The 25566-nt window shown below is 37.0% G+C and overlaps 1 protein-coding gene across 1 annotated transcript in view; it reads left to right on the top strand.

Moving 5' to 3' along the window:
• IL13RA2 (interleukin 13 receptor subunit alpha 2) overlaps nt 1-24380 on the top strand; it is a 38661-nt gene extending 14281 nt beyond the window's left edge. Inside the window, exons 6-10 of the mRNA XM_004614500.2 lie at nt 8318-8502; nt 11081-11223; nt 13278-13428; nt 22175-22290; nt 24250-24380. Of these exons, the coding sequence (XP_004614557.2) occupies nt 8318-8502; nt 11081-11223; nt 13278-13428; nt 22175-22290; nt 24250-24282 (628 nt within the window). The 3' untranslated portion in view covers nt 24283-24380. The remainder of the gene's footprint in view (nt 1-8317; nt 8503-11080; nt 11224-13277; nt 13429-22174; nt 22291-24249) is intronic.
• Nucleotides 24381-25566: the final 1186 nt, after the last annotated feature.

Here is a 25566-nt window from a genome sequence, read left to right as displayed (position 1 = left end):
AGCATCTAGATTACTATGGCCTACACATAATTGAAAAGACAGTGATATAATGAGGCTAAGATTGGAATGGTGGCCTATTTTATTCTGACTTTTCAATATTATGTTTTATCATCACTGTGACAGAATTTTCTCCTCCCTATTAACCCATCTCAGTTTTTTCCCTCTCAAACGTGATCTAGGCTTTTTTGTATATTGCTAACTGAAATAACCTTTACCAATTCTTTTAAGAAATTTATTATTTTTCAGTAGTATCAGTATTATTGTTTCATATAACAGCAGTGCTGTTATACCATGTATACCTCAAGAGTTACAGGATCTCCACATCATTATCCTAAGGTCCTTGCTCTTGCCTTATCCCCAGATCACAATTCTGTTGACCCTGTGTCAGGGTTGCTTTCTGTGGAGATTGTCAAATCTCTTGCTTTGTTTCTTTATACTCCACAAATGAGATCATCTGATGCTTATCTTTTTCTTTCTCACCCATCTAGCATGACATCCTCCAATTCCATACAAGTTGCAGAAAAATTCATGATTATATTTTTTCTCATAGCTGAGTGATATGCTACTGTGTATCTATATACCATGATTTTCCCCACAGATCAATGTTTTATTTATTTATGCTATTGTATTTTGGGTAAGATGTTTAAAATAGTGCTAACTTTCATGATACTGATGTACATAGTTACTACACTTAAACCACTACTAAGGTGTCTAAGACCCTTCATCATTCTTATTTTTATAAAAATTTAATACATATATTTTAAAATTAAGGCACCATGATTTACAAGTTTGTTCAAAAATAGACTTCGAGGCTTACAATATTCCAACACCAATCCCACCACCAGAGTGACCTTTCGTCTACCAATGTTCTTAGGTTCCTTCCCAAGCCACCATCAACCTCCTTGGCAACCCCATCACTGTATCACTGTATCACTGTCATCCCGTTGTTCGTAGATTTGCTCAAGCAGGTGCCAGTAACGTCTTTATTCGTACTAGCCCTGAGATTTTTAGCAGCCTCTCTTTACTCATCCTTCTTAATGGTGCTGCATTGAAGGCTGTTTCAGGGTGAGGTGGAGGAGACCCATCATTGTTACTGTTTTTGGCATATCAAATACACCACGGGGAGCTTGCCAGGCTCTGCCATAAGGGCAGGATACTCTTGGTAGCTTACCAGGTTCTCTGAAAGGAAGAACTAGACAATAAGAGGGAGCTTTCTTCCTTACCAGATTCAAAAGACTACAGCACAAATAACATGAATGACAGTTATATTAGAATAGTGTTGGGGGAACATGTAATCTGAAAGTAGTCAGAATTCGGCTTAGCATGCATTTGGAGGTAGCAAGTGTTACTCTTTGAATAGTTTTCTATTTAAAATAGCTTGCACATTGAGCAACAATTGCATGGAGAAACTACCAACTTGAAAAGGTAATCACACCTTTCTTCAGGGGCACTTCCCTCTTCCATTACACACACAAATCTGCTCTTGTAGATAAGACATTACATCTATAAATTCAAGAACTGGTTATATTATATTCTGAAATTATTATTTGTTGTCCCCCAAACACCACTTTATTTATTTTCAGTTTGGGGCCACACCCAGCTGTGCTTAGGGCTTACTCCTGCTTCTGTTAAGCCAAGGACTATGGGTTTCCAAGTGGAGAGATGGACAGAAACACTAACTTGATAATGCAAAAGCAGTAGGAGTTTTATTCTAGTATACTGGGGTCAACTATCTCACCCACAGAGTGGTCTCTTGTTAGTGACCTTGATAGTGATAGTGGTCTCTTGATAGCGACCTTGATAGCGACCTTGATAGTGGTCTCTTGATGACAAGCCCATAGTTAAGATTATTTAATGTAGTTGAGGACTCCTTCTTGCAGTGTTGTTACCTATGTAGATACGCCATGGTTTCCTTATCCACTCATATTCTCTTGAATACTTTACTGTTACTAACTCTTATCCACCCATTAAGACCCATCTGTTATTTGATATAACTTTTAATGTTTTTGGTTTTGGAAATAAAGCAGGAGATTCCCAGGGGTTTCTTCTGGTCTTACAGTCAGGAACAACTCCTGACAGTCCTTGGGGGACCATATGGGATGCTGGGGATACAATCTAGTACCCTAAGTACTGTACTATCTCTCCAACTCCATGATTAAATTTTTGATATATAACATTAGTATATGTTCATTTTTGATCTGAGCTTATTATAAGTCTAACTTACTGCTCCAGTTGTAATTTTCTCATAAATTTGTCTTCTCTCCAATTTTTAGGAGATTGGTTGAGATAAATAATTTCTGATTTCTCTTGACTAACTCTGCTATGCAATGGCAGTTTTAGTATTTACCAAAATATTGAAAAATTATTAAAGCATTGCCAAACTTATGGAAATATCAAACAAATTCCATAAACTAAATAACAATAAAGGCAAGATAAAACAAACTTTTGCTTAGAAGTGTTCCTTTGGAAATTTAGAAATTTCTTGTATTTGAAGGTTTTCCCATACTTTTGACTCCATTCACTGATGAAGGTGAATTCTTACATTTCTTTATTATGCCTTGTGCTGTGTGATGGACAGGGTTGAAAAATCCAAGTAGGAGATTAAGGCCTGTGTGACAATCAGATCTCACTCTCAAAATCAAGTTAGTGTCTGTGGTTCTGATTCTGTCATGTTTGCATGCCCATTAGAGATTTGTGGTTCAAGTGCCATGTAGCAGCCTAACATGTCTGTGTTCAGCAGTTTCTGGTTTCTGGCTATGAAAATAAAGTTGAAGTCTGGCTGACCTGAACAGTGACTAAGAATTACAGTTATATTTTGCAGGGAGGGAGAGTTGAAAATTTTAACCAAAATTTCTTATGTTGAATGAGCACTCATAATGGAGGGTTTGGGTGGATACTGGGGGAGCTGTATGTCAGAGCCTGATAGCCACCCAATTTTCCTGTGCTTCACACAGGTCTGCACATGGTAGGTAATGTATGTAGTGACCCAGATTTAATAGGTAAACCCTGACTCTATCCACACTTGCCCACTGGAGTCAAAAATCTCTACAGGTGGCTTGGGTTTCTTGAGAATTGAAATACTTTGGAAGATGTGACCTCCTTGCCAGCAGAGGGCAGTGTGTGCTGGGAGTGTCAGAGTCTGTTGACATGGCCATGCAAGTCTCTATCAGCCTTGAACTTACTCTGTTATTGGCTTGGTATGAACAGTGCTTGCCTGAGGAGTGGTGGTCCCCAGCCAGACAATTAGCAGTAATAGCCTGGCACTAGGTCTGACTCACCTTTCCAATCCTCAGTTACTTCAGTTCAGTGGTTATGAAAACAGACATGGGTATATGGGAAACCCAGATGCTCATGAACAGCCTGACCCTGTTGCCCACCACATTAGAAGCTTGTAACTGAAGCCCTTCCGTAGAGCAATGGGGTCTTCACAGACAGACCCCCATTATTTCCCTCCATTATATCTACTGCTGAGATTTCCTGCCATTCCACAGCAGGATTCCTCTCCTAGAGTGGGAGCTGCCTTAATCAGTAACATTTGCTGAGATAAGTCAGTTTGGGATCTGCGTTTAAGTTAGTTTTATGGTGTAGTTATTTGCCTTTGTTATGGGAGAATACTCGTTGGCCACATTTTGCAGCAGGTTTTAAGAAAAAAATCATTGAAACAAGATAATTTTCCTTGAAATAAATTTACTTAGAAAGATACGAGGGAAGAGAAGGAGAGGAATTAGTGTTCAAGAGAACATGGGCTTCTTCAGAGTGGGTAAAAGCAGAGAGGAGAAAGATAGGTGTTCAAGAGAGATCAGGGACTTGAAAGGAAAACAAAGCAACCTGGGATAACTTTCAGGAAGAAGTGATATAAAAATTTTCCAAACTGTTTTGGCTTGGGGTTTTTCTGTATATATTCACCTTGGATATTATTCTCATTATATATATATATATATCACAAATGAATGCAGTCATTCCATACCTATCCCTGACTCATTTTACTCAACATGATACTCTCCATGTCAATCTATATATATAATCAAATATCATGACTTCAGTTTTCCTAACAGCTGCATAGTATTCCATTGTGTATCTATACCACAGCATTTTTTTTTGGTCACATCTGGTGAGGCACAGGGGTTACTCCTGGCTTTGCACCCAGGAATTACTCCTGGTTGTGCTCAGGGGACCATATGGGATGCTGGGAACTGAACCTGGGTCGGCCATATGCAAGGCAAATGTCCTACCCTCTGTGCTACCACTCCAGCCCTATACCATAGTTTCTTTTTCCAAACATCTGTTCTCAGGAACTCCAGTTGTTTCCAGCTTCTGGACATTGTGAACCGTGCTGCAATGAACATTGATGTGCAGATGACATTTCCGCTGTGTGTTTTTGGGCCCCCAGGGTATATTCCCAGAAGTAGAATTGCTGTATCTTTACACTGAGAACAGGTCCCTAAAAGTTGTTGCAGGCCAGACCATTCCTTTTTCCCATAGCAGAGACATGTTTGGTTTTTCCTTTAGCTGTTCTGCCTTTAGGCATTAAACTATCCCTGAGGGTATCAGGACATTAGTAATATTTACTGTTAGTATTAGATTGCTCTTATTGGTTAAACCGATCAGTTTGGACTCTGTCTCCCCTTTCTTCACTCTTTTAGTATATTTTTAAATGCAACATAGCAATTATGTTTGTTTGCATAAACCCAGAAAGGAGATCTCTCCTCCCAGTGGCAGGGTCTGCCCCTAATGTAGATGGAAAATTTCAAGAGCCATTTATGACACTTTAAAATCCTCTTCCTTGGAAAAAAATTTTTGGTGCTAGACCTCTCACGTAAAAGGTTAATGGTCTACTGCTGAGCTACCTTTACAGCTTTTTTTTTACCCCGCCTCTCCCCTCCAGTCCCTTTATCCCCCTTCCCCTCCCTTCTTTCTCCTCTCTTTCCCTTTCCCTTTCCCTCCTCTCTTTTACCATGTTGTAGATCAAAACCATGTCTATTAAAAGCATGTGCTCTTTTACTTCTGGGCATCTCTGGCCCCCATGGCATCTTTCTTTTGAATACCTTTATATATATATATATATATATATATATATATGTGTGTGTGTGTGTGTGTGTGTGTGTATCACTAGTAAGGAATAGGATGTTAACAATCCTTTTAATTAGATTCTAATCTGTTTTGCCTTTTATTTCATACGGTGCTCTTGAAGAAGCAATGTCAACTTTCAGCATTGTTTCATAATATGTAATTGACATGTCAGTTTTTAACATCTAATTTACTTGTTGATTTAATAAATAGTAAACATCTAGTATATGAGACAAGGTTTGGAATAAGACAAATCCTTATGCTCTATTACACTGCATTAATAATTTGCATAACTTTGTTCTCATCTCAATAGAGTAGTGAAAGATAAGTGTTAACATTTTAGAGTCAGAAGGAGAGGAGCAGACATAGAATGATTGCACTGATTTGTGGGATGTGAAAAAACTATCACTGTCACTGTCATCCTGTTGCTCATCAATTTTGCTCGAGTGGGCACCAGTAACGTCTCCATCACTGGTTGTTACTGTTTTTGTCATATCGAATACGCCACAGGTAGCTTGCAAGGCTCTGCCATGCGGGCGAGATACTCTCAGTAGCTTGCCGGGCTCTCTGAGAGGGATGGAGGAATTGAACTTGGGTTGACTGCATGCAAGGCAAACGCCTTACCCGCTGTGGTATGGCTTCAGCTATGACTAATACCCAAGGAAAGTAGATAAAAAGATCCAGGAGGAATGTTTGATGGATGGAAGCCTGCTTCAAATGCTGGGATAGAAGGTAGTTGGGACAGAGAAGGGTCACTATGAAAAAGATAGCTGTAAATGATGGTCCTGGTTAAGAACTGTGTGCTGACAGTTGGTAAAGGAACACCATGATACACTTTCAGTATATGTATTGTAAACCATAATGTCTAAAAGGAGAGAGAGGAATACTGAAAGTGCCTGCCATAGAGACAGCCTAGGGGTTGGGGTGGTGGCAGAAAGGAAACGGGGGACATTGGAGGTGGGAAATGTACACTGGTAGAGGGATGGGTGTTGGAACCTTGTATGACTGAAACCTGATCATGAACAGCCTTGAAAGTATATATTTAGTGGTGATTCAAAAAAGGGTTAACATTTTAGAATCTGAACAGCAAAGGAAATATGAACTTTCCCACTAATGCAAAATCAATCTGCAAAGTCAAGCCTAGATATCATGTATCTTAAATAGCAATCTGGTATACTTCCCTAGAGAATGAAAATTTGCAAACTTTCCTTAAATACTTGGCATAAAGTGAATTCATTAGAGTCTGGATATTTGTATAGAACCTTCCCAACTGTTAGGTTGGCCTCATTTCAAGAGATTTTGACCGCCCTTATACATAACGCAACATTTTGTATTGTAAGCTAATTTCTAGGTAAATAACCAAAAATTATTGCTTTGTGTATCAGTAGGAAAATTTCCCCTAATTCCCACCAACTTTCTTACTGGCAATAAATGAACTTTAGACGATATGATCACATTTCTTGTCTGCAGAAAGAAAAAATAGGTATTTACTTGCCAAAACAAGTCTTCTATTTTGCCCCTTTGGCTTTATCCTCAAATTCTATGGTTTGTCATAAACAAATGGGACTACATCAAACTAAGAAGCTTCTGCACTTCAAAAGAAACAGTGACCAAAATACAGAAAGAGCCCAGAAAATGGGAAAGGATATTTACTCATCTGATAAGGGATTAATATCCAGGATATACAAGATTCTTGTAGAATTGTATGAGAAAAAAACTCCAACACCATCAGAAAATGGGGAGAAGAAATGAACTCAAAATGAAATACAAATGGCCTAAAGGCACATGAAAAAATGCTCCACATCACTACTCATCAGGGAGATGCAAATCAAAATAATAATGAGATATCATCTCACACCACAGAGACTGGCACACATTCAAAACAACAAAAGCAACCAGTGCTGGCGTGGATGTGGGGAAAGGGACGCTCCTTCACTGTTGGTGAGAATGCCAACTGGTCCAGCCTTTCTGGAAAACAATGTGGACAGTCCTTCAAAAACTAGAAATTGAGCTTCCATATGACCCCACAAAACCACTTCTGGGAATATATTCCGAGGATGCAAAAGAGCACAGTAGAAATGACATCTGTACCTGTATATTCATTGCAGCACTGTTCACAATAGCCAAAATATGGAAACAACCCGAGTGCCCTAAAACAGATGACTGGTTAAAGAAACTTTGGTACATCTACACAATGGAATACTATGTAGCTGTTAGGAGAGATGAAGTCATGAAATTTGCTTGAAAATGGATAAACATGGAGAGTATCATGCTAAGTAAAATGAGTCAGAAAGAGAGGGACAGATATAGAGGGACTGCATTCATTTGTGGAGTGTAGGGTAGCATCACATGAGGCTGACACCCAAGGACCATAGATACAAGGGCCAGGGGGATTGCCCCATAGCTGGAAGACTGCTTCATGAGCGGAGGGGAGAAGAACAGATGGGATAGATAAGGGATCACTAAGAAAATGATGGCTGGAGGAACCAGTTGGAATGGGAGATGCATGCCAAAAGTAGATAATGGACCAAACATGGTGACCTCTCAGTGTCTGTGTTGCAAACCATAATGCCCCAAAGTAGAGAGAGAGTATGGGGAATATTGTCTGCCTTAGAGGCAGGGGGATGGTGGTAAAGGGGGGTATACTGGGGATATTGATGGTTGGGAATGTGCACTGGTGGAGGGATGGGTGTTTGATCATAGTGAGATTGTAACCCAAACAGGAAAGCTTGAAACTATCTCACGGTGATTCAATAAAATTTTAAAAATGAAAAAAATACAAATTCTATGGTTTGTATTTTCATGTATAATACATCTTTAGAGAATTTTGATTACATTAATCAGAGCAATATAAGTATGACTTTATGTTTTTTCTAAAATAAATTCCTGATTACAATATAGAAAATACAGGATTATTTATGTAAACTCTAGAATTTCTTAACTTGCTAATTCTGTTAGTGAGTCAACATAACCAAAATACCTGCCCATGAATCCTTACCTTATTTTTGAAAATTTGGAAACGTTTTCACATGTTTATAAACTCCATGAAATCTTTAAAATTATCTCTACTTTCCTTAATATTGTTCCCTAGCATTTATTATCACATCTGATGCATAATAGATACTCAATAAATACTGCATATATTGAGTGATTTTAACATTTACTTGGAATTTTCTGATGATATAAAATTGAGAAACATGGCATTAGAAGACACTAGAAAACACAATGCTTACAGCACTTCTTTTTATAGGTATGAAGGCTTGGACCATGCAGTACAGTGTCCCAATTACATTAAGGCCGGTAGAAAAAATATTGGATGTAGGTTTCCTCATTTGGAATCATCAGACTATAAAGATTTCTACATCTGTGTTAATGGAACATCACAATTCAAGTCTATCAGATCCAGCTACTTCATTTTTCAGCTTCAAAATATAGGTGAGCTAAAATTCAAAATATTTCTAGTTGAGACCATTTATATGTACATGGAAGGAGATGAAGAAGAAGATGATGAAGAAGAAGAGAAAAAGAGCATGTGTGTGTGAGAACAATAAACGAGAGGGGAAAGTAAGGAGAGAGAAGGGCAAGAGGGAAACAGGGATGGTGGGAAGGAAGGGGAGGGTGAGAGTTAGAGTGCAAGAGTGACAGAGGAAAGAGGGAGGCAAAAAGAATTGAACTGTGTTGGGGCTGGAGAGATAGCACAGCAGGTTGGGAGTTTGCCTTGCATGCGGCCGACCTGGGTTCGATTCCGAGTCCCATATGGTCCCCCAAGCAACCGCCAGGAGTAATTCCTGAGTGCAAAGCAAGGAGTAACCCCTGAGCATTGCCGGGTGTGACCCAAAAAAGCAAAAAAAAAAAAAAAGAATTGAACTGTGTTATAAAAACACAAAGTCAGGAAAAAAAGAGCTAATAGAGTATATGAGGCAGTATGAGGAAACATTTAGCTAAACATTAATATATAATAAAGAATTGAATGAATGGCAAAGTTATTTTCATTTAGAATTGTGTTAAGAAGTGGATTTATTATAGAGTGTTAGGCACTGTGGTTTAGTGGCTGTTCATTGTAGATTTTAATGCATAAAATATTGTGGCACTTCACTCTAACAGTCTCCACTTCATTCTAGTTTTGTCACAGTGTCTCCACTCATATTCTATTGTTGCCTGTGGGAGATGTCACACCCATCAGTAAAGAAGTAGAATTCCCCAGGTGGCTTATGTAATATGGGGATAAGAGAAGGGGCAGCCTTGAGAAAAAAATCGATCACTTCCCTCTATACTCACCTCATACCCTGGAGAAGTGCCTGGGGAAACCTATGATTGAAAAACTACTGTAATAAATACCTATATGATAGCAGACTTTGTCTTATGAGTCTCAGGAGACTGTTACCAAACCCTACCTGGATTCCAATTTTTCAGCCAGCATGAGAAATGATCCCTGGCAGCCGATTCTTTGAGAGGTGAACTAAGGTGGGAATGAGGTCCTGAACTTTGTAGAGTAGTGACTCTTAAATCTTACCGAGGAGTTTCAGGTCTACCCATTTTCCTCACAGAAAAGAATTTCAGAAGGAGATGAATAGTGAAATGATACAAGTTTGGTTTGGAAATAAAGGGATAGCAGGAGAAATGTAGATAAAGATACAGGCTCAAGAGAGAGCACAAACTTCTTCAGAGTGAAAATAAAAGAGCAAAGTACACATTCCAAGCAGGGAGGAGGCGATCTCCCAAGAATGAGGAAATGCACCCTTAAGTAAGAAAGTACACATTTCAGGTAGAGGGGAGCCAAAGAAGTAAGGTAAGGCCAAAAATTACACATCTCAAAAGGAGATGTAGGCAAGGGCATGCCTCTTCTGCTGTCAAGTAATTTATATACAGTTTTCCCAACCTGCCCCCTCCCCACTCCATTGCTAGAGTGTTTGACAAGGAAAGAAGTTTGGAGCAGTATGAGAGAGATTCACGGTATTTGTCCCTCTCCTGACTTGATAGAGTATTTTTCTTAAGTATCTGTGATAGAGAGGGCTTCTAAAATCTCAGGGCTTGGATGAATGGAGATGTTACTGAACCGCTCGAGAAATTTGATGATCAACAGGATGATGATGATGATGACGATGATGATCTGTGATAGAATAATTATGGAATCAACTGGATATTATCAGATATAATTATAATACTGGAGTGACAGGCAGACCTGGGTCTGAATCATGGATTTATCTCTTTATCCCTTTATTACTATGTAGTTATCTTACTTTGGGCAAGTTACTGAATACTTTTCAATTTGCTTTTAAGTAAACTAATGATAATCTCTTAGATTTGTTTTGACACACGAATGAGTCTATTTTGCAAAGTCTTTGGTTCAGTGTCCAACACATCATAAGCTCGAATGAATTCACTAGTTTCCAATTTTACAAAAATGGGGAGAAATTACTAATTTTAATCTTTGCATTTTTTCTGACCTTTAATATTTTTAACATGTGACTTTAAAAATTAGTTTGCAAAATAACAAAGTTTCTAAGTCATTGCTTCCCAAAGTGGGTGATACTGCCCACATAGGGTTTCCTGGACCAATTCAGGGGAAGTAGCAGTGGTAACCTGGGATCCATTTGAGGGTGCTTTTCTGTGTGTTTGCCTAATTAAGGCAGATTTCTGGAAGGGGCAGTTACTGAGTGATTTTTTTTCTGAGAAGTAGATGGTAGGCCATATAGTTTTGAGAAACTTTGTTCTAAATAAACTAATTGTGTTTGCCAAGTATCTTGATGATATTATATTTAATTACGAGGAAGGTGTATTGGGAATAAACCCAGGACCTCATACTTGCAAGATATGTACTTTTATCACTGAGACTCATCACTTGTCCACAAGAAGCAGCTTCGATTTTAATTCGAAGTGTAGAAAATAGACTTTATGTGCCTGAGTTATCTTTGGATGTGTGTGTTACTAGGTGTTGCAGGGTTTTGATAAGGTGTACTACTACTAAGCCTCAACAACCTCCAGGTCTAAATGGTTTCCTTTTGCTTTTCAGTTAAACCTTTGCCAGCAGACCACCTTAGTCTTACTGTGAAGGATTCAGAGGACATTTTCCTGAGATGGAACGTACCAAGAGGCCCCATTCCACCAAAGTGTTTCATTTATGAAATTGAGTTCATAGAAGATGATTCTACCAGAGTAATACGAATATTGCATTTATTTGGGGGAAATTGTAAACCTAGCTTTAGAAATGAAATGGCAGACATGAGAGTCAAAATAATTTGCTAGCTACATAAATATTATAACATGGCATGTAACTTAATTTCTGAAAAACCAAATATTTTAGTAGACAAAAGAAATATGCTTTCAAGCTAGTAGTATAATTAGGCATACCAATTTTAAAACTTCATGGTGTCTTAGAAATAATCTAGTAACATGTTTTGAATTTCATGTCAATAAACTAAAGTTGCCATTGCATGCATAAAATGGAAGTGGCCTCTAGTACAAAGAAAGCCAAATTAAGAAACACCAACATAAACACTATTTATTTATTTATTGAATCACCATGAGAAACACAATTGTGAAGTTTTTAATGATTGGGTTTCAATCATACAATGTTCCAAAACCTTTTGTATCTTGCTCTCTCTCTCTCTCTCTCTCTCTCTTTCTCTTTCTCTTTCCTTCTGGACATTATGGAACATAAACACATTTTAGAGGAGCTAAGCAGAGAAAATAGGCAAAACTAATTTATTTCCCCTGTACCAATGAAACAGTGATCTCTTTAGGCCTATGGTATTATGTTAATTTTATTCTTTGCTTTAGAACATAAAAAGTTGTGGATATAAGTAAATAAACCATTACTTTGAATTGATTCTTTTCATATAAAGATGAGAAAATTCTCTGTTGATAGAATAGACTTAAAGGTCTGAAGTACTTTAATTTGTTCACAATCAAATTACTCAGCTTGAACTTGAATACAGGTCTTGTTAGAATAATGATAAGAAAATTCCCATTTTAGCTCAGAAAATTATTAGCTTGTTCTTGGACAACATGTCACTGAATCAATTTGAAGACTTGTCCACTTCAAGCTATGCTATATCATGATCATTCCCAAGAAAATTGCAACAAAATATGTTTGTGTGCGTGAGAAGCCTTTATTCACTTTTTGAAATACAAAATTAAAGTAGTAGTTGTAGTGATTTTTTAAAGGTCATTCAGATCTGTGATATTTTTTCTATAGGAGTACATTCATACCAATGTCTGAGCACTATCACAGAGTGAGTCATACAGAAGCTAATCAAAATAAGAATAAAGGGAGAATATGGAGTAATAATATAGTGGTAGAGCATTTATTTTGCATGGGGATAACTAGAGTTCCATTCCAGGCACCACTTATGGTCCTCTGAGCACCTCCAAGGGCAATCCTTGAGTGTAGAGCCTGGACTAAGTTGTGGGAACTGCTGATGGGGCCCCAAAAGAATAAGGGGTAAACTACTCTTGTGTCTGAATGAATGTTATAGTTTACAGACAGGCAATATTAACGTATAATGACTTTTCTTTTCACTAACTCGGTGTATGTAGCATTTTTCCAGATGAAGGAATATGGGAGCATTAACACTAAAACAAATAGTATGGTCATATACATCGAAGTTACTTATGAATTTTTGTCCTGCCACATATAGATGCCTTTTATGCAAGTGATATAGAAAAATTAAAATATAGATAAGAAAAATGGAGAAAAATGTAAAAATACCCACCACATAAAATATAGTCACTCTTTTTTTAATTAAAAAAATTTAATCACTGTGAGATAGACCGTTACAAAGCTGTTCATGATTGAGTTTCAGTCATACAGTGTTCCAACACCCATCCCTCCACCAGTGTACATTTCCCAGCACCAGTGTCCCCAGTTCCCCTCCCACCCCTCATCCCCTGCCTGCCTCTATAGTAGGAACTTTTCTCTCTCTCTCTCTCTTTTCTTTTGTGCATTATGGTTTGAAATACAAAGACTAAGGGGTCACTGTGTTTGTTCAGGGGGTTCAGTATTTTTATCAGGAAGGTACAGCTGGAGAAGCTTTTTTAATGGGGCGGCAATTGTGGAATGAAAATATAGTCACTCTTATTATTTTTGTGTATCACATTCTAGACATGTGATAGATGTTTTATGAAGACCCATTTGGAAGGTGACCAATCAGGATCTATATAGTTATAATTTAAGCTAAATAACAAGCATTGGATTTTTTTCTCTCTAGTTTCAGACAACTACACTTGAAAATGAGATGTATGTTACAAAATCATTAAATGAAAGCCAGAAATTATGCTTTTCTGTAAGAAGCAAAGTGAATATTTATTGTGCTGAGGACGGAATTTGGAGTGAGTGGAGTGAGGAACATTGCTGGAGAGGTATGAGAATAAAGAACAGTGAGTAAACAATAAAGGATTTGTGGCAAAATTAACTTGTTATATTTAATAAATTATGTAAATAAAATGATCTTGAATGCAGCATATAATACATAAAAGATAAGTTAGCGAATACCTCAATAGAACATAACTTTCTTGGTAATCCAATATTCACTTTTTTTTTTTACCCAATATTCACTTTTAATGAGGAGTTCAATTAGTGGTTAAACTAAGTTTTGTGTTATTTTCTTGAGTGTCATTCAAACCAATAGTTAATTTTTGGAGTGATCCTATTTGGAGGGTGACCAAGGTTTTGAGTCACACCCTGTGGAATTCAGTGCTTTCTTCTGGCTCTATGCTCAGTGACCACTCCTTGCAGTGCCAGAGGTTGAGCCCAGGTCCACAATGTGCAAGAAAAGCTCTGCAATCCCTGTATCATCTCTCTCTGGCCATGGAAGTAAGGCTATTTTATCAATGTTTTCTTATAGCAATGTTTTCTTTTAGCAATATAGAAAAAATTTTCTTCATCTTTTATTCCAACACCATGATTTATAATATAATAATAAAATTTCAGGCTTGCAATGTTACAATACCATACCCACCACTTGAATGTCAACATCCCTCCAACATCTAAAGATCTCCTCCTACCACTCCTTGACTCAGTTCTGCAAGTCAACTCTCAGGGTCTGTTGCCATTGGCCACTTGTTCTTACCTTACAAAGTTGTGTTTTTTTTATGAGAGAGATCATTCTAAATTTGTCCCTTTTCCGCTGAATTATTTCACTCACCATTATACCCTCTGGTTCCATTCACATAGCAGCAGATGACACATGGATTTTTTGCAGATTCTGGTGATTGTGAATAGCTCTGCAATGACCATAGAAGTGCAGATGGCTTTTGTGCACTAGAGACACTTTAAAAATATGAGTTTTTTCACTTGATTTATAGTTACTGTTGCCAAGAGGGTTTCATATGTAATAGTTTACCTCCTTTCAGTACCATCTCCTTCTGGTTGAACACTTCCCTCCATAGGTGTTGCAACTTTACCTATACTATTCCCCAACCCTTTTTTTGGGGTGGGGAGCTTGTTGTTAAGTTCCAAGAAATAAGACTTTCTGGGTCAAATGAGAGCTCAATTCCTAATATTTTAGGAATGTTCATATTGTCTTCCATAAAATCTTGACTAGTTGACATTTCCATCAACAGTGACTGAGAGTCCCTTTATCCCTGCATACATGCCAGCACCGATCCTTCTTGTTATTTTTGATGTGTGCCAATCTCTGTGGTGTGAGATGATATCTCACTGTTGTTTTGACTTGCATTTCCCTGATGATTAGTGATTAAAAACACCTTGTCCTATCCCTTTGACCATTTGTATTTGTTCTTTGAGAAAGATTCTTTTAATCTCTTCCAATTTCTTGATGAGGTTGGATGCTTTTATTGTAAAGGTCTATCAGAACCTTAATATATCTTTGATATTAACCCCTTATCATTATGAGTGTTGGGAATTTCTCTCATTCCATGGGTTGTGTTTGTATCCTGGTTGTCATTTCCTTTGAAGTGCAGAAGCTTCCTAATTTAATGTAGTCTTTGTTTTGTAGTTCATCTTTGCTTCCACTTGCTTGGTCATTGGTATTTCATCCTTAAGGATGTCTTAAATTTCAGTGCCATTGGGAGTTCTGGATACATTTTATGTTCCAAATGGTGTTTGGAATTAAAAACAGGTTTGAGTTCATTTTTTTGCATGTAGCTGACACATTTTCCCACCAACATTTGTTGAAGAGATTTCTTTGCTACGCATCAAAAGTTTTTCCCCTTTATCAAAAATTAACAAAAATTAACTGATCATCACTTGAGTGTTTGTCTCAGGATATTCAACCCTATTCCATTAATATGAGAATCTGTCTTTTTTTCAGCACCATGCTGCTGGTCTAATTACTACCACTTTGTCATACAGTTTGATGTTGGGGAAAATGATACCTCCCATCTTCTTTTTCCTGAGTATTGCTTTATTTCTTAGGAGGCATTTATTGTTCCACATAAAGTTCAGGATTGTTTGATCTATTTATTTGAAAAATTTCATAGGTATCCTTACAGAAACTTCATTGGATCTGTACAATGTTTTGGGAGAGTGTTGTGATTTTGATGATATTAATCCTCCCAATCCATGAGCAATAGAAGAGTTTCTATTTCCTCGATCCTCTTTTATTTCTTGAAGTAGTGTATTTATAGTTTTCTGTGTATAGGTGTTTCACCTCTTTAGTTAAACTAAATCTGAGGTACTTGATTTTCTGAGGCACAATTGTGAGTGGGATTGTTTTAATAAATAACTCTCACATTTCCTTCATTATCTGCACATAGAAAAGCCACAGAAATTTGCATATTAATTTCATAGCTTGCCACTTTACTACACAAATCTACTGCATATAGAATATTTTATGTAGTTTTTAGTATTTTTTAAATATAGAACCATATCATCACAAATAGTGAGAGTTTGATTTCTCCTTTTCCTATATGGATGCCCTTGATATATTTTGCTTGCCTAATTTCTATGGCAAGTAAATCCAGTGTTATATAGTATAGAAGTGGTGATAGTGGGCAACTTTATCTGTGCCTGATCTTAGAAGAAAACCTTTTAGGTTTTCTTCATTGAGTACAATGTTTTCTGTGAGCTATGACAAATAACTTTATCTATGTTGAAAGCTCTATTGATTCTCATTTTGTTAATAGGATTTATAATGAATGGGTGCTGGATCTCATCAAATGTTTTCTCTGTTTGTATTGATATGATTATATGATTCTTTCTTTTATTCATGTGATGTATTATATCCTTTGGCTTGTGATTGCTAAACCATCCTTACATTCACCTAGATCATTCCCAGTTGGTCACGATGTATGATCTTTTTAATAAGTTGTTGGATTCTATTTGCTACTATTTTTTGAGGATCTTTCCACCTGTGTTTATCAGAGAAATTAGCTTGTAGTCCTCTCTTTTTTTGGTATCTTTGTCTGCTATTTAAATCAGGGTGATGTTTTGTCTTAGAAATTTTTTGAGAACATTTTTCATTTTTTATTGAATCACCATGAGATACAGTTACAAAGCTTTCATGTTTGAGTTTCAGTCATACAATGATCGAAGACCCATCCATTCACCAGTGCACATTCCCCACCAACAATGTCCCCAGCATACCCCCCCTTTCCAAATCTCTCCCTGCCTGTATGGCAGACAATTTCCCCTATACTTTCTCTCTACTATGGGGCATTATGGTTTGCAATATAGATACTGAGAGGCTATCACCTTTGGTAATCTATCCACTTTCAGCATAAATCTCCCATGACAAACGATTCCTCCAACCATCATTGACTTACTGATCCCTTTGCTATTCCAGCTGCCTTCTCCCCCAGCTCATGAGACAGGCTTCCAACTATGGAGTAATATTCCTAGCCCTGTGTCTACTATCCTTGAGTGTCAGTCTCATATTGCATTATTTTGTATTCCACAAATGAGTGCAGTCCTTCTATCTCTGTCCCTTTCTTTCTGACTCATTTCACTTAGCATGATACTCTCCATGTCCATCTACTTATAAGCAAATTTCATGATTTCATCTTTGCTAACAGCTGCATAGTATTCTATTGTTGATATGTTCCAAAGTTCCTTTAACCAGTGATCTGTTCTCGGGCACTTGGGTTGTTTCCATATTCTGGTTACTATGAAAAGTTGCAATAGCCACAATAGTATGTTGTTGCTGCAATGAACATGCAGGTACAAATGTCATTTCTACTGTTCTTTTTTGCATCCTCAGGGTATACTCCCAGAAGTGGTATTGCGTGGTATATGGAAGCTCAATTTCTAGTCTTTGAACAGCCAAGCAACAACTGTAAGATGTTGCTTTTTATATATTTATTTACTTATTTATTTTTGCTTTTTGGGTCATACCCGGCGATGCACAGGGGTTACTCCTTGCTCTGCACTCAGGAATCTCCCGTGGCAGTGCTCATGGGACCAAATGGGATTCTGGGAATAGAACCCGGGTTGGCCTTGTGCAGGGCAAGCACCTTACCCACTGTGCTATTGCTCGAGCCCCACAATTTCTTGTCTTTAAAGCAATGCCCATCTTGTTTTCCCAAAAGGCTGGACCAGTTAGCGTTCCCACCAACAGTGAAGGAATGTCCCTTTATCCACACACCCATGCCAATGTTGATTGCTTTTGTTCTTTTGAAAGTGTGCCAGTCTCTGTGATGTAAGATGATATCTCATTTTTGTTTTGATATTCATCTCCCTGGTGATTAGTGATGTAGAGCATTTTTATGTGCCTTTTGGCCATTGGTATTGTTTTTTGAGGAAGCTTCTGATCATTTTTTCTCCACATTTTTTGATGGGGTTGGAGGATTTTTCTTGTGCAAAACTACTAGTGTCTTGTATATCTTGGATATTAATCCCATATCAGATGGGTATTGGGTAAATATTCATTCCTTGGGCTCTCTCTGTATTTTGGTCACTGTTTCTTTTGAGGTGCAGAAGCTTCTTAGTTTAATGTAGCCCCAATTGTTTATGTTTCCACTTGCTTGGTCAGTGGTGTTTCATCCTTAAAGATGCTTTTAACTTCAATGTTATGAAGGATTCTGCCTATATTTTACTCCATGTACCTTATGGATTCAGGTCTGTTATAGAGGTCTTTTATCCACTTTGATCTGACTTTTGTGCCTGGCATTAGACAGAGGTCAGAGTTCATTTTTTTGTAGGTAGCTGTCCAGTTTTCCCAGCACCACTTGTTGAAGAGGCTTTCCTTGTTCCACTTCACATTTCTTGCTCCTTTATCAAAGATTAAGTGATCATATATTTGAGAGTCAGTGACAGGATATTCAACTCTGTTCCCTTGGTGTGGGTCGAGAACAGATTTCTTACAGCAAGGATAAGTAAGTTTATACTTGTTTATAAGTGCATAGTACTTTAGCGGGTAGGGCTTTTTCCTTGCACGAGGCCGACCTGGGTTCGGTTCCTTCATCCCACTCAGAGAGCCAGGCAAGCTATAGAGAGTATCCCACCCACACGGCAGAGCCTGGCAATCTACCCATGGCGTATTCCATATGCCAAAAAACAGTAACAAGTCTCACAACGAAGATGTTACTGGTGCCCGCTCGAGCAAATACATGAACAACGAGACGACAGTGCTACAGTGCAGTGCTACATGCAATTTCCATTCATTTCCAACACTGATTTAAAGAGTCATCTGCAGAAATATAGGTAAACATTAAATAACAAAATATAAAATTTTAAAGCTTGGCATTGACGTTAATACATGAATCAGTGTAATAGCTTTATTAATAGAAAGTACTAATAATGGTTGAAAATTGAAGAAAATTAACATTGATTTATCAGGTACATGGTATATATAATATTTTTTCATGGTGTTCCATTATATTGCAATCCCTTTTTGTATACTGTTTCCTTATGAATATAGTAATATTTCTTTCTACCTTATTTTTCTAAGTTTTTTGTCTGGTCAAATTATTAGAATGACATAAAACAAATCAGTAAAATAAAAACAAATGTAATTGTATATGACAGAAACCATTCAAATAATTGAGGCATTCAACATTAGGTTATGATTTATATTCCATGCTGAGCTAGAGAGATGGGAGTAGGTGTATGGACCTTCATTGGGGAGGGAGTCAATTACAGGAATATGGGTAAGGAAACATTTGGTAAACAGTGATTTTTTTTAATTCAATGATAACAATATTATATTTTAGAAGTTAACATAACACTGATATTTAAAAATGTGAAATTTTATATTTAGAATTTGAGTTTTTCCTTTGGAAATTAATTATTTAAAATGTGGAATCTTTACTTTGCTGCTAAAGATTTTAAATATGATAAACAGATATAGTGCTATTTACAGAACCCTCTCTAATAATTTTCCATGAAATAAACAGTTGGCCTTAGTTTGAGATGAGAAACAAAATAGTGAGGTAAACTTCCACATATCATATACACTTTTTAAAATTTTAATGAATTGCCATGAGATACAGACATACAAACTTTCATCATTGCTTTTCAGTCAATGTTCGAGTACCCATCCCTCCACCAGTGCCCATTCTCCACCACCAATGTTCCCAGTATCCTTCTCCACTACTCCTTCCCATCCCCCGCCTGTGTGGCAGGCACATTCCCTTCTACTCTCTCTGTCCTTTTTGGGTTAAACAATGATTTTAATGCCATACGAAGACAAAGGGATACAGAAAAGAATCTGAATAAACAGGCATTGCTAGACAGCCAATCAAACCTAGTCTGCTAGTCTGCTCTATCTACATTCTTTTAGCCAGGAAGAGCAAAAAAAATTCTAGAATCTGATTTTTTTAAACATAGCCAACTCCATATATAATTATTCTCCTGGAGACTGGAGAGATCAGTATAAGGGTTAAGACATTTGTCTTTCATGCAGTTAGCCTTCATTATATTCCTGGTACTATATATGGATCCCAATGCCTCCCAGAGTGATCCTTGAGCACAGAGCCAGCAATAATAGATGAGAACTTCCAGGTGTGTCCCAATCCATTACTCCACATGCTGAAAAATCATTATGCCAAAGATATATTTCAGGACAGCAAATTTTGCTTATCCACAATTCCTTTTCACTCAAGAAATGTTTACTAAGCAGTTATACATCAGAGTCTTCATTACTGCTATGGAAAAATTAGAGAATCTATTAAACTAACATGAGAAAAATCATGGTCTGGTACTCAGAAGACAGTGCAAGTGGCAGTGGACATATTTATATGTGACATGCTGAGTTTGATCCCTGGCACCACAGACCCCACACTTGTTGAAATAGTTCACTTGCCCCAGCACCACACCAACACAAGGACACATCAGACCTACACTAGTAGCAGAGGAGGAAGGGCATCAGAATTGATGGGTGCAGTCATTTGTGAAAAAGATTGTGTTCTTCAAGATGACAATGAGATATCATCTCACACCACTAAGACTGGCACATATCAAAAACAGTAAGAACAATCTGTGCTTGTTTTGTTGATTTGGTGGGAAGGAACTCTCATCCATGGAACGTGGGAATGTTGTCTGGTTCAACCTCTGTGGAAAGTAATATGGAGAATCCTTGGTAATTTTAGGATTGAACTGCCATATGACCCAGCAATTGCACTTTTGGGCTTCTATTTCCAGGACCAAAACGTTCCATTCATCCAAAAGGACATATGCATGCCATTATTCATTGCTGCACTTGGTAATGTAGCTGAGATATGGATCGATTTAGGTGTTCAAAGACAGATAAATAGATAATGAACATGTGGTATATATACACAGTGAAATACTATTCAGCTTCAAGGAATGATAAAATCATGCAATTTCTTTCAATCTGGTTATAACTAGAAAATACCACATTTCATGAAGTAAGCCAGAAAAAAACAAGATTATTTCATTTATCTGTGGCATACAGAATAACTTAATGACGAAACATAATGTAGTAATGGGGGATGCATAGATCACCTGTAAACCCAGAGATTGCGGGGGAGAAAGACAGAGAAGGAAAGAAATCAAGTGGGGAGGAAGAAGATGAGAAAAGGAAGTATTGAGGGAACAGGAGTTAGGTCTCTAGTTACACTGCTTATGTGGGAGAGAGCTATAGTTATATATACCAATCACAGACTGAACACTGAAAACATGAGATCTAAGTTGCAACCACTGAACTTTGTAATGTACCTGACAAGGTGGCAAGCAGGGTTCTGTGGAATGGAGTATGGGAACACTGATGAAGGGAATCTGACACTGGTGATAGGATTCGTGTTGAAATATTATATGACTAAAACTCATCTATCAATGTTATAAATCATGTTCTTTAATTAAATTAAAAATTATACTAAAAGGTCATGGGGGATGACCTTTTAAATTATATCTTGTCATTACTCAATTTGTACATGAGAGTAGATATAGTGAACTTCTAGATATATCCTCAAAACATACAATATTTAATGTATCTTGTGTAAAATCCAAAATGTTTTGTGTTAATGACATTACTTTTACCTTGATGGACTTCTCCTGGCAAAATAATTAATTACATTAAGATTAGGTATAAAAATTTCCTGAGATGCTTGTGGTCTTAGTTTTTCATCACAGGTATAATTGGATATTTTACATTATATAACAATAGCATGCTTTTCTACTGTCAATGAAATTTGTTCAGGACTGATTCTATTAGAGGAAAAGCAACTGGAAACTCAGAAAAGAAGACTGTTTTTCCACTGTCAATTTTAGAAGCAAAAAACTTCATTCATCATCTCTCTGGATCATATAGCTGCAATTTTATAGTTATACAGAGGGTAGAGCATTTGCCTTGAACACAGCTGACTGAGGTTTGATTTACAGCACTCCCATATTGTTCCCTAAGCCTTCCAGGGATGATCCCTGAGCACAGAGCCAGGATAAAGCCCAGAACATTGCCGGATATGAACCATTTTTTTAAAAAGCACAGGTAAAAGGAGTATTATACTCAAAAATAACTATGGTATCAAAGCTCTGGTAAACATGGTGAAGGGTGTCAAACTGGACTCAAATGGTGTCAAATTGTATTTTAAACAATAATTTTACCCTGTTAGGAGTGTTTCTTGAGCACAAATTGAGTAGTAAGCCTGAGCACAGCTGGGTGTGTCCAATTTACTCCACACCCCAAATAACAATAAAAGGCCTGATACATCTAACCTTTTCCTCTTTGTTGTGATTTTTTACCCCTAGGTGACATATTGAAGGAAACAGTCATATTATTTTTACTGCCACCTATTTTTGTGTTACTTTTTGTTCTACCAGCATTGTGTCTCCTTTTGTCTAAACAAAAAGCTTTACAGAAACTGGTAAGTTGTATATCAATGGTTTTTCTTCTGAGACTAGTTTATAAGAAGTATTCTTGGTTTAGAATTATTAGGTTTATATTTTATAATCTTGCCTATACACTGTAGATGCACAATTGATATGTGGATTATGAAAGATATCTTCAAGATGAGAACAGTAATGAAAGAAATTTAATTCTAGGCCAGGGTTATGGTTCAGTGGTACAGCACTTACCTCACGTGCTTTATCTGGGTTTCAATCCTCAGCAACAGCAAGACACACACATGCACTAACCCTGAAAAGCACATTTTAATTTGGATTTACTTTATATTTAATTTAACTATAATACTTTAGAATAGTGTTTCTCAATCTTTCCCCATCCATGGTCCTCTTTTAGCCTTGTTTCCATCATATGATACCCTTGTCCTACAGGTTGGCTCTTTAGTCTTCTGCTGTTGTGCATCATTTACACAGTTTTCACTTGTGACCCACTTGGAGTGTCCTGTGGTCCAACAGGGGCACTACATGGAACCCAACTGAAAATCTCTGCTTTAAGACATGAAACACTCTTACTTTTATATTGGTGGAAGATTTACAGAAAGAGTTCAAGAAAAGCAGGATTGAGAGAAGGGACATGTGACTTAAAATGGGTATAGACAAATATATTGCTAGTGTGCCACAAGTAAAAGATCACCTAATTTAAAAATTATTAAAGAATTGTGATTTACAAAGTTGCTGAGTTTAAGGCATGTAATATTTCAACACCAATCCCATCACTAGTGTCAACTTTCCTTCACCAATGTTGTCATATTTACTTCCAACCTCCAATCTCTGCCCCATTTGATAGGCACATTACAAAGTTCTAATTCCTGCAGCTTAGATTTCATATTTTCAGTTTTGTTGAATCTGTGTTTTGAATATATAGCTATACTCATATCACCAGGATAACTGCAGCCCATAGCCCTGTTTACCCATTACTTCCCATTCTCTTCTTCTCCCCTTAATTTCTTTACTTTTCTATCCTCCTTTCTAAACACTGTGATCTAGACACATATATACTATAATATATTTATTATATACTATATAATATAGTATATTATATATTGTAATATATAATATAATATGGCTGGAGCAATAGCATAGTGGTTGGGCATTTGCCTTTCACGTGGCCGACCCGAGTTCAATTCCTTCGCCCCTCTTGGAGAGCCCTGCAAGCTACCGAGAGTATCAAGCCTGCACGGCAGAGTCTGGCAAGCTACATGTGTGTATTGGATATGCCAAAAACAGTAACAATAAGTCTCTCAATGAGAGACATTACTGGTGCCCAATCAAACAAATCAATGAGCAATGGGATGACAGTGATGTGATTATTTCTTCAGCCAGGATTCTATATACCACCCATAAATGAGATCATGCTGTTAATCTTTCTCTTCTGGTTTATTTTATTCAGCATGATATCTTCTAGCTCCAACCATGTTGCAGCAAATTACATGATTTCATTATTCCTTGAAACTGCCTAGCATTCCATTGTGTATATATGCCACATTTTTATTATCAATTAATCTGTCACTGGACAGCTTGCTGATTCCATATTTTAGCTGTTGTACTGAGTGCAACAAGCATGGTGCTTCTTCAAATGTTCACACTCTGGATAGATGAGAGATTCTGAACAGAAATAGTAGCTTGCATTATTAGCTGATTCTAAATGATCACTCATTGAGTTGTATCTAGAATTTTAAAAGATGGAGGGCTAATTACAGTTTCATAAGTCTTGAGGACTTGTGACTTGGGGTAAAAAATCTTACTATCAGGTGTTTTATTTTATCAGGTGTTTTAAAGATCAAGAGAATTGTGCATGCATTGGTATACATTACCTTATTCTTCAGGTGGATTTTGAGTTCCATTTTAGTGTTATTAATATAAAATTTAAACATTTTATCATTAATTTTGTTGTTAATAATGGATTTTTTTCTTAATTTCAGACGTTTTGTGCAAAAGAACAAGAACATTGCTGAGGAAGATATACTCTGCTGATTTACCTATTTCTAATCTTATGTTCTAATGTTAAATATGTGTTGTAGTTAACTGATTTCCCCCTCCACTGTTGAATAAATCTTGCTTTAAAAGCACTGTGTTTAAGTAAGTTTAAAGAAGTAAGACATTTAATTTATCATGATTTTTTCCATGTTTTACTGGCAGGTTGTTAAAAATAAATATTAATTGATAGTAAGGGTTTTGAAACTAGTGAGGTGAGGGATGGGTGAGTCTAATTAGTGATGCAGTAATGAAACAATGTGGTTCACACCATGCCCTAAGTCAGGGAGATATTGTCTAATCTTGGGAGACTTTAGCTTTCAAAAAAAGTGCACTTGGAAATTCAGAGAGGTAGTGTAGCAGATGGGGTACTTGCCTTAAACATGGTCGACCTGCTTTCAATCCCTGACACCATGTATGGACCTCCACACATGAGGAAGAATGATCCCTGATCACAGGACCAGAAGTACTTCCTGAGAACTGCAGGGTGTGGCCCAAAACCTTCCCCAAATTTGCACTAAAGATTTTGGTATTCACCATGAATAGAGTTGTTTGAGCTTATTACCTGTAGTAAGGATGCATCAGTTCTAAATGCATAAATGTGTGCTTTGTATTTCATTTAAAATGTGGAAGATTACAGTGTTTCAAAGACTTAAAGTATTTCAATGATCAGAGATGGTAGTGGAAAATTCAGAGGTCACAAACTATATGATAAAATCTTGGAAGTTTTCAGTATTTGTTGGCATACACTACTTATTTATGGATTATATAGTAAATCTACTGTTGCAATTGATTTATATAAAGCAAGAAGAAGAAATATTGACAGTCTCAAGAAGAGAATCCACTACTTTCTTCTAACCTAGATCATATTGGGAAATTCCTGGGAAAATCTAGATCTGATGAAGAGGCTCTATTAAGCACCTGAATAGGATAGACTTCCTGTCTTATCAGCCCCACAATGTGGTTGTCAAACTGAACTTGAGCTCCTTTGTTCTGCCCAGTGTGAGAAATGATCCCTGCCACCATATTTCTTGGGGCAAGGAATTTCTCTCTGAAGGAAAAGCAGTCCTAAATCATACCCAGGCTTCTCAGTCTGTAGTCTTGATTTACAGAAAAGAATTTCAAGAGGGAGGAGATAAATTGTGAAGTAAAATACTTTTATTTAGAGATTATGAGGATGATAAAAAGGTAACACTTTAAAAAAATTATTGAATCACCGTGAGATAGTTACAAGCTTTCATGTTTGGGTTACAATCACACAATGA

Source organism: Sorex araneus, chromosome X (genome assembly GCF_027595985.1).
Source record: "Sorex araneus isolate mSorAra2 chromosome X, mSorAra2.pri, whole genome shotgun sequence".
In the NCBI taxonomy this organism is placed as follows: domain Eukaryota; kingdom Metazoa; phylum Chordata; class Mammalia; order Eulipotyphla; family Soricidae; genus Sorex; species Sorex araneus.
Note: the sequence above shows the minus strand (reverse complement) of the source record. Positions and strands in the feature narration are given on the sequence as shown.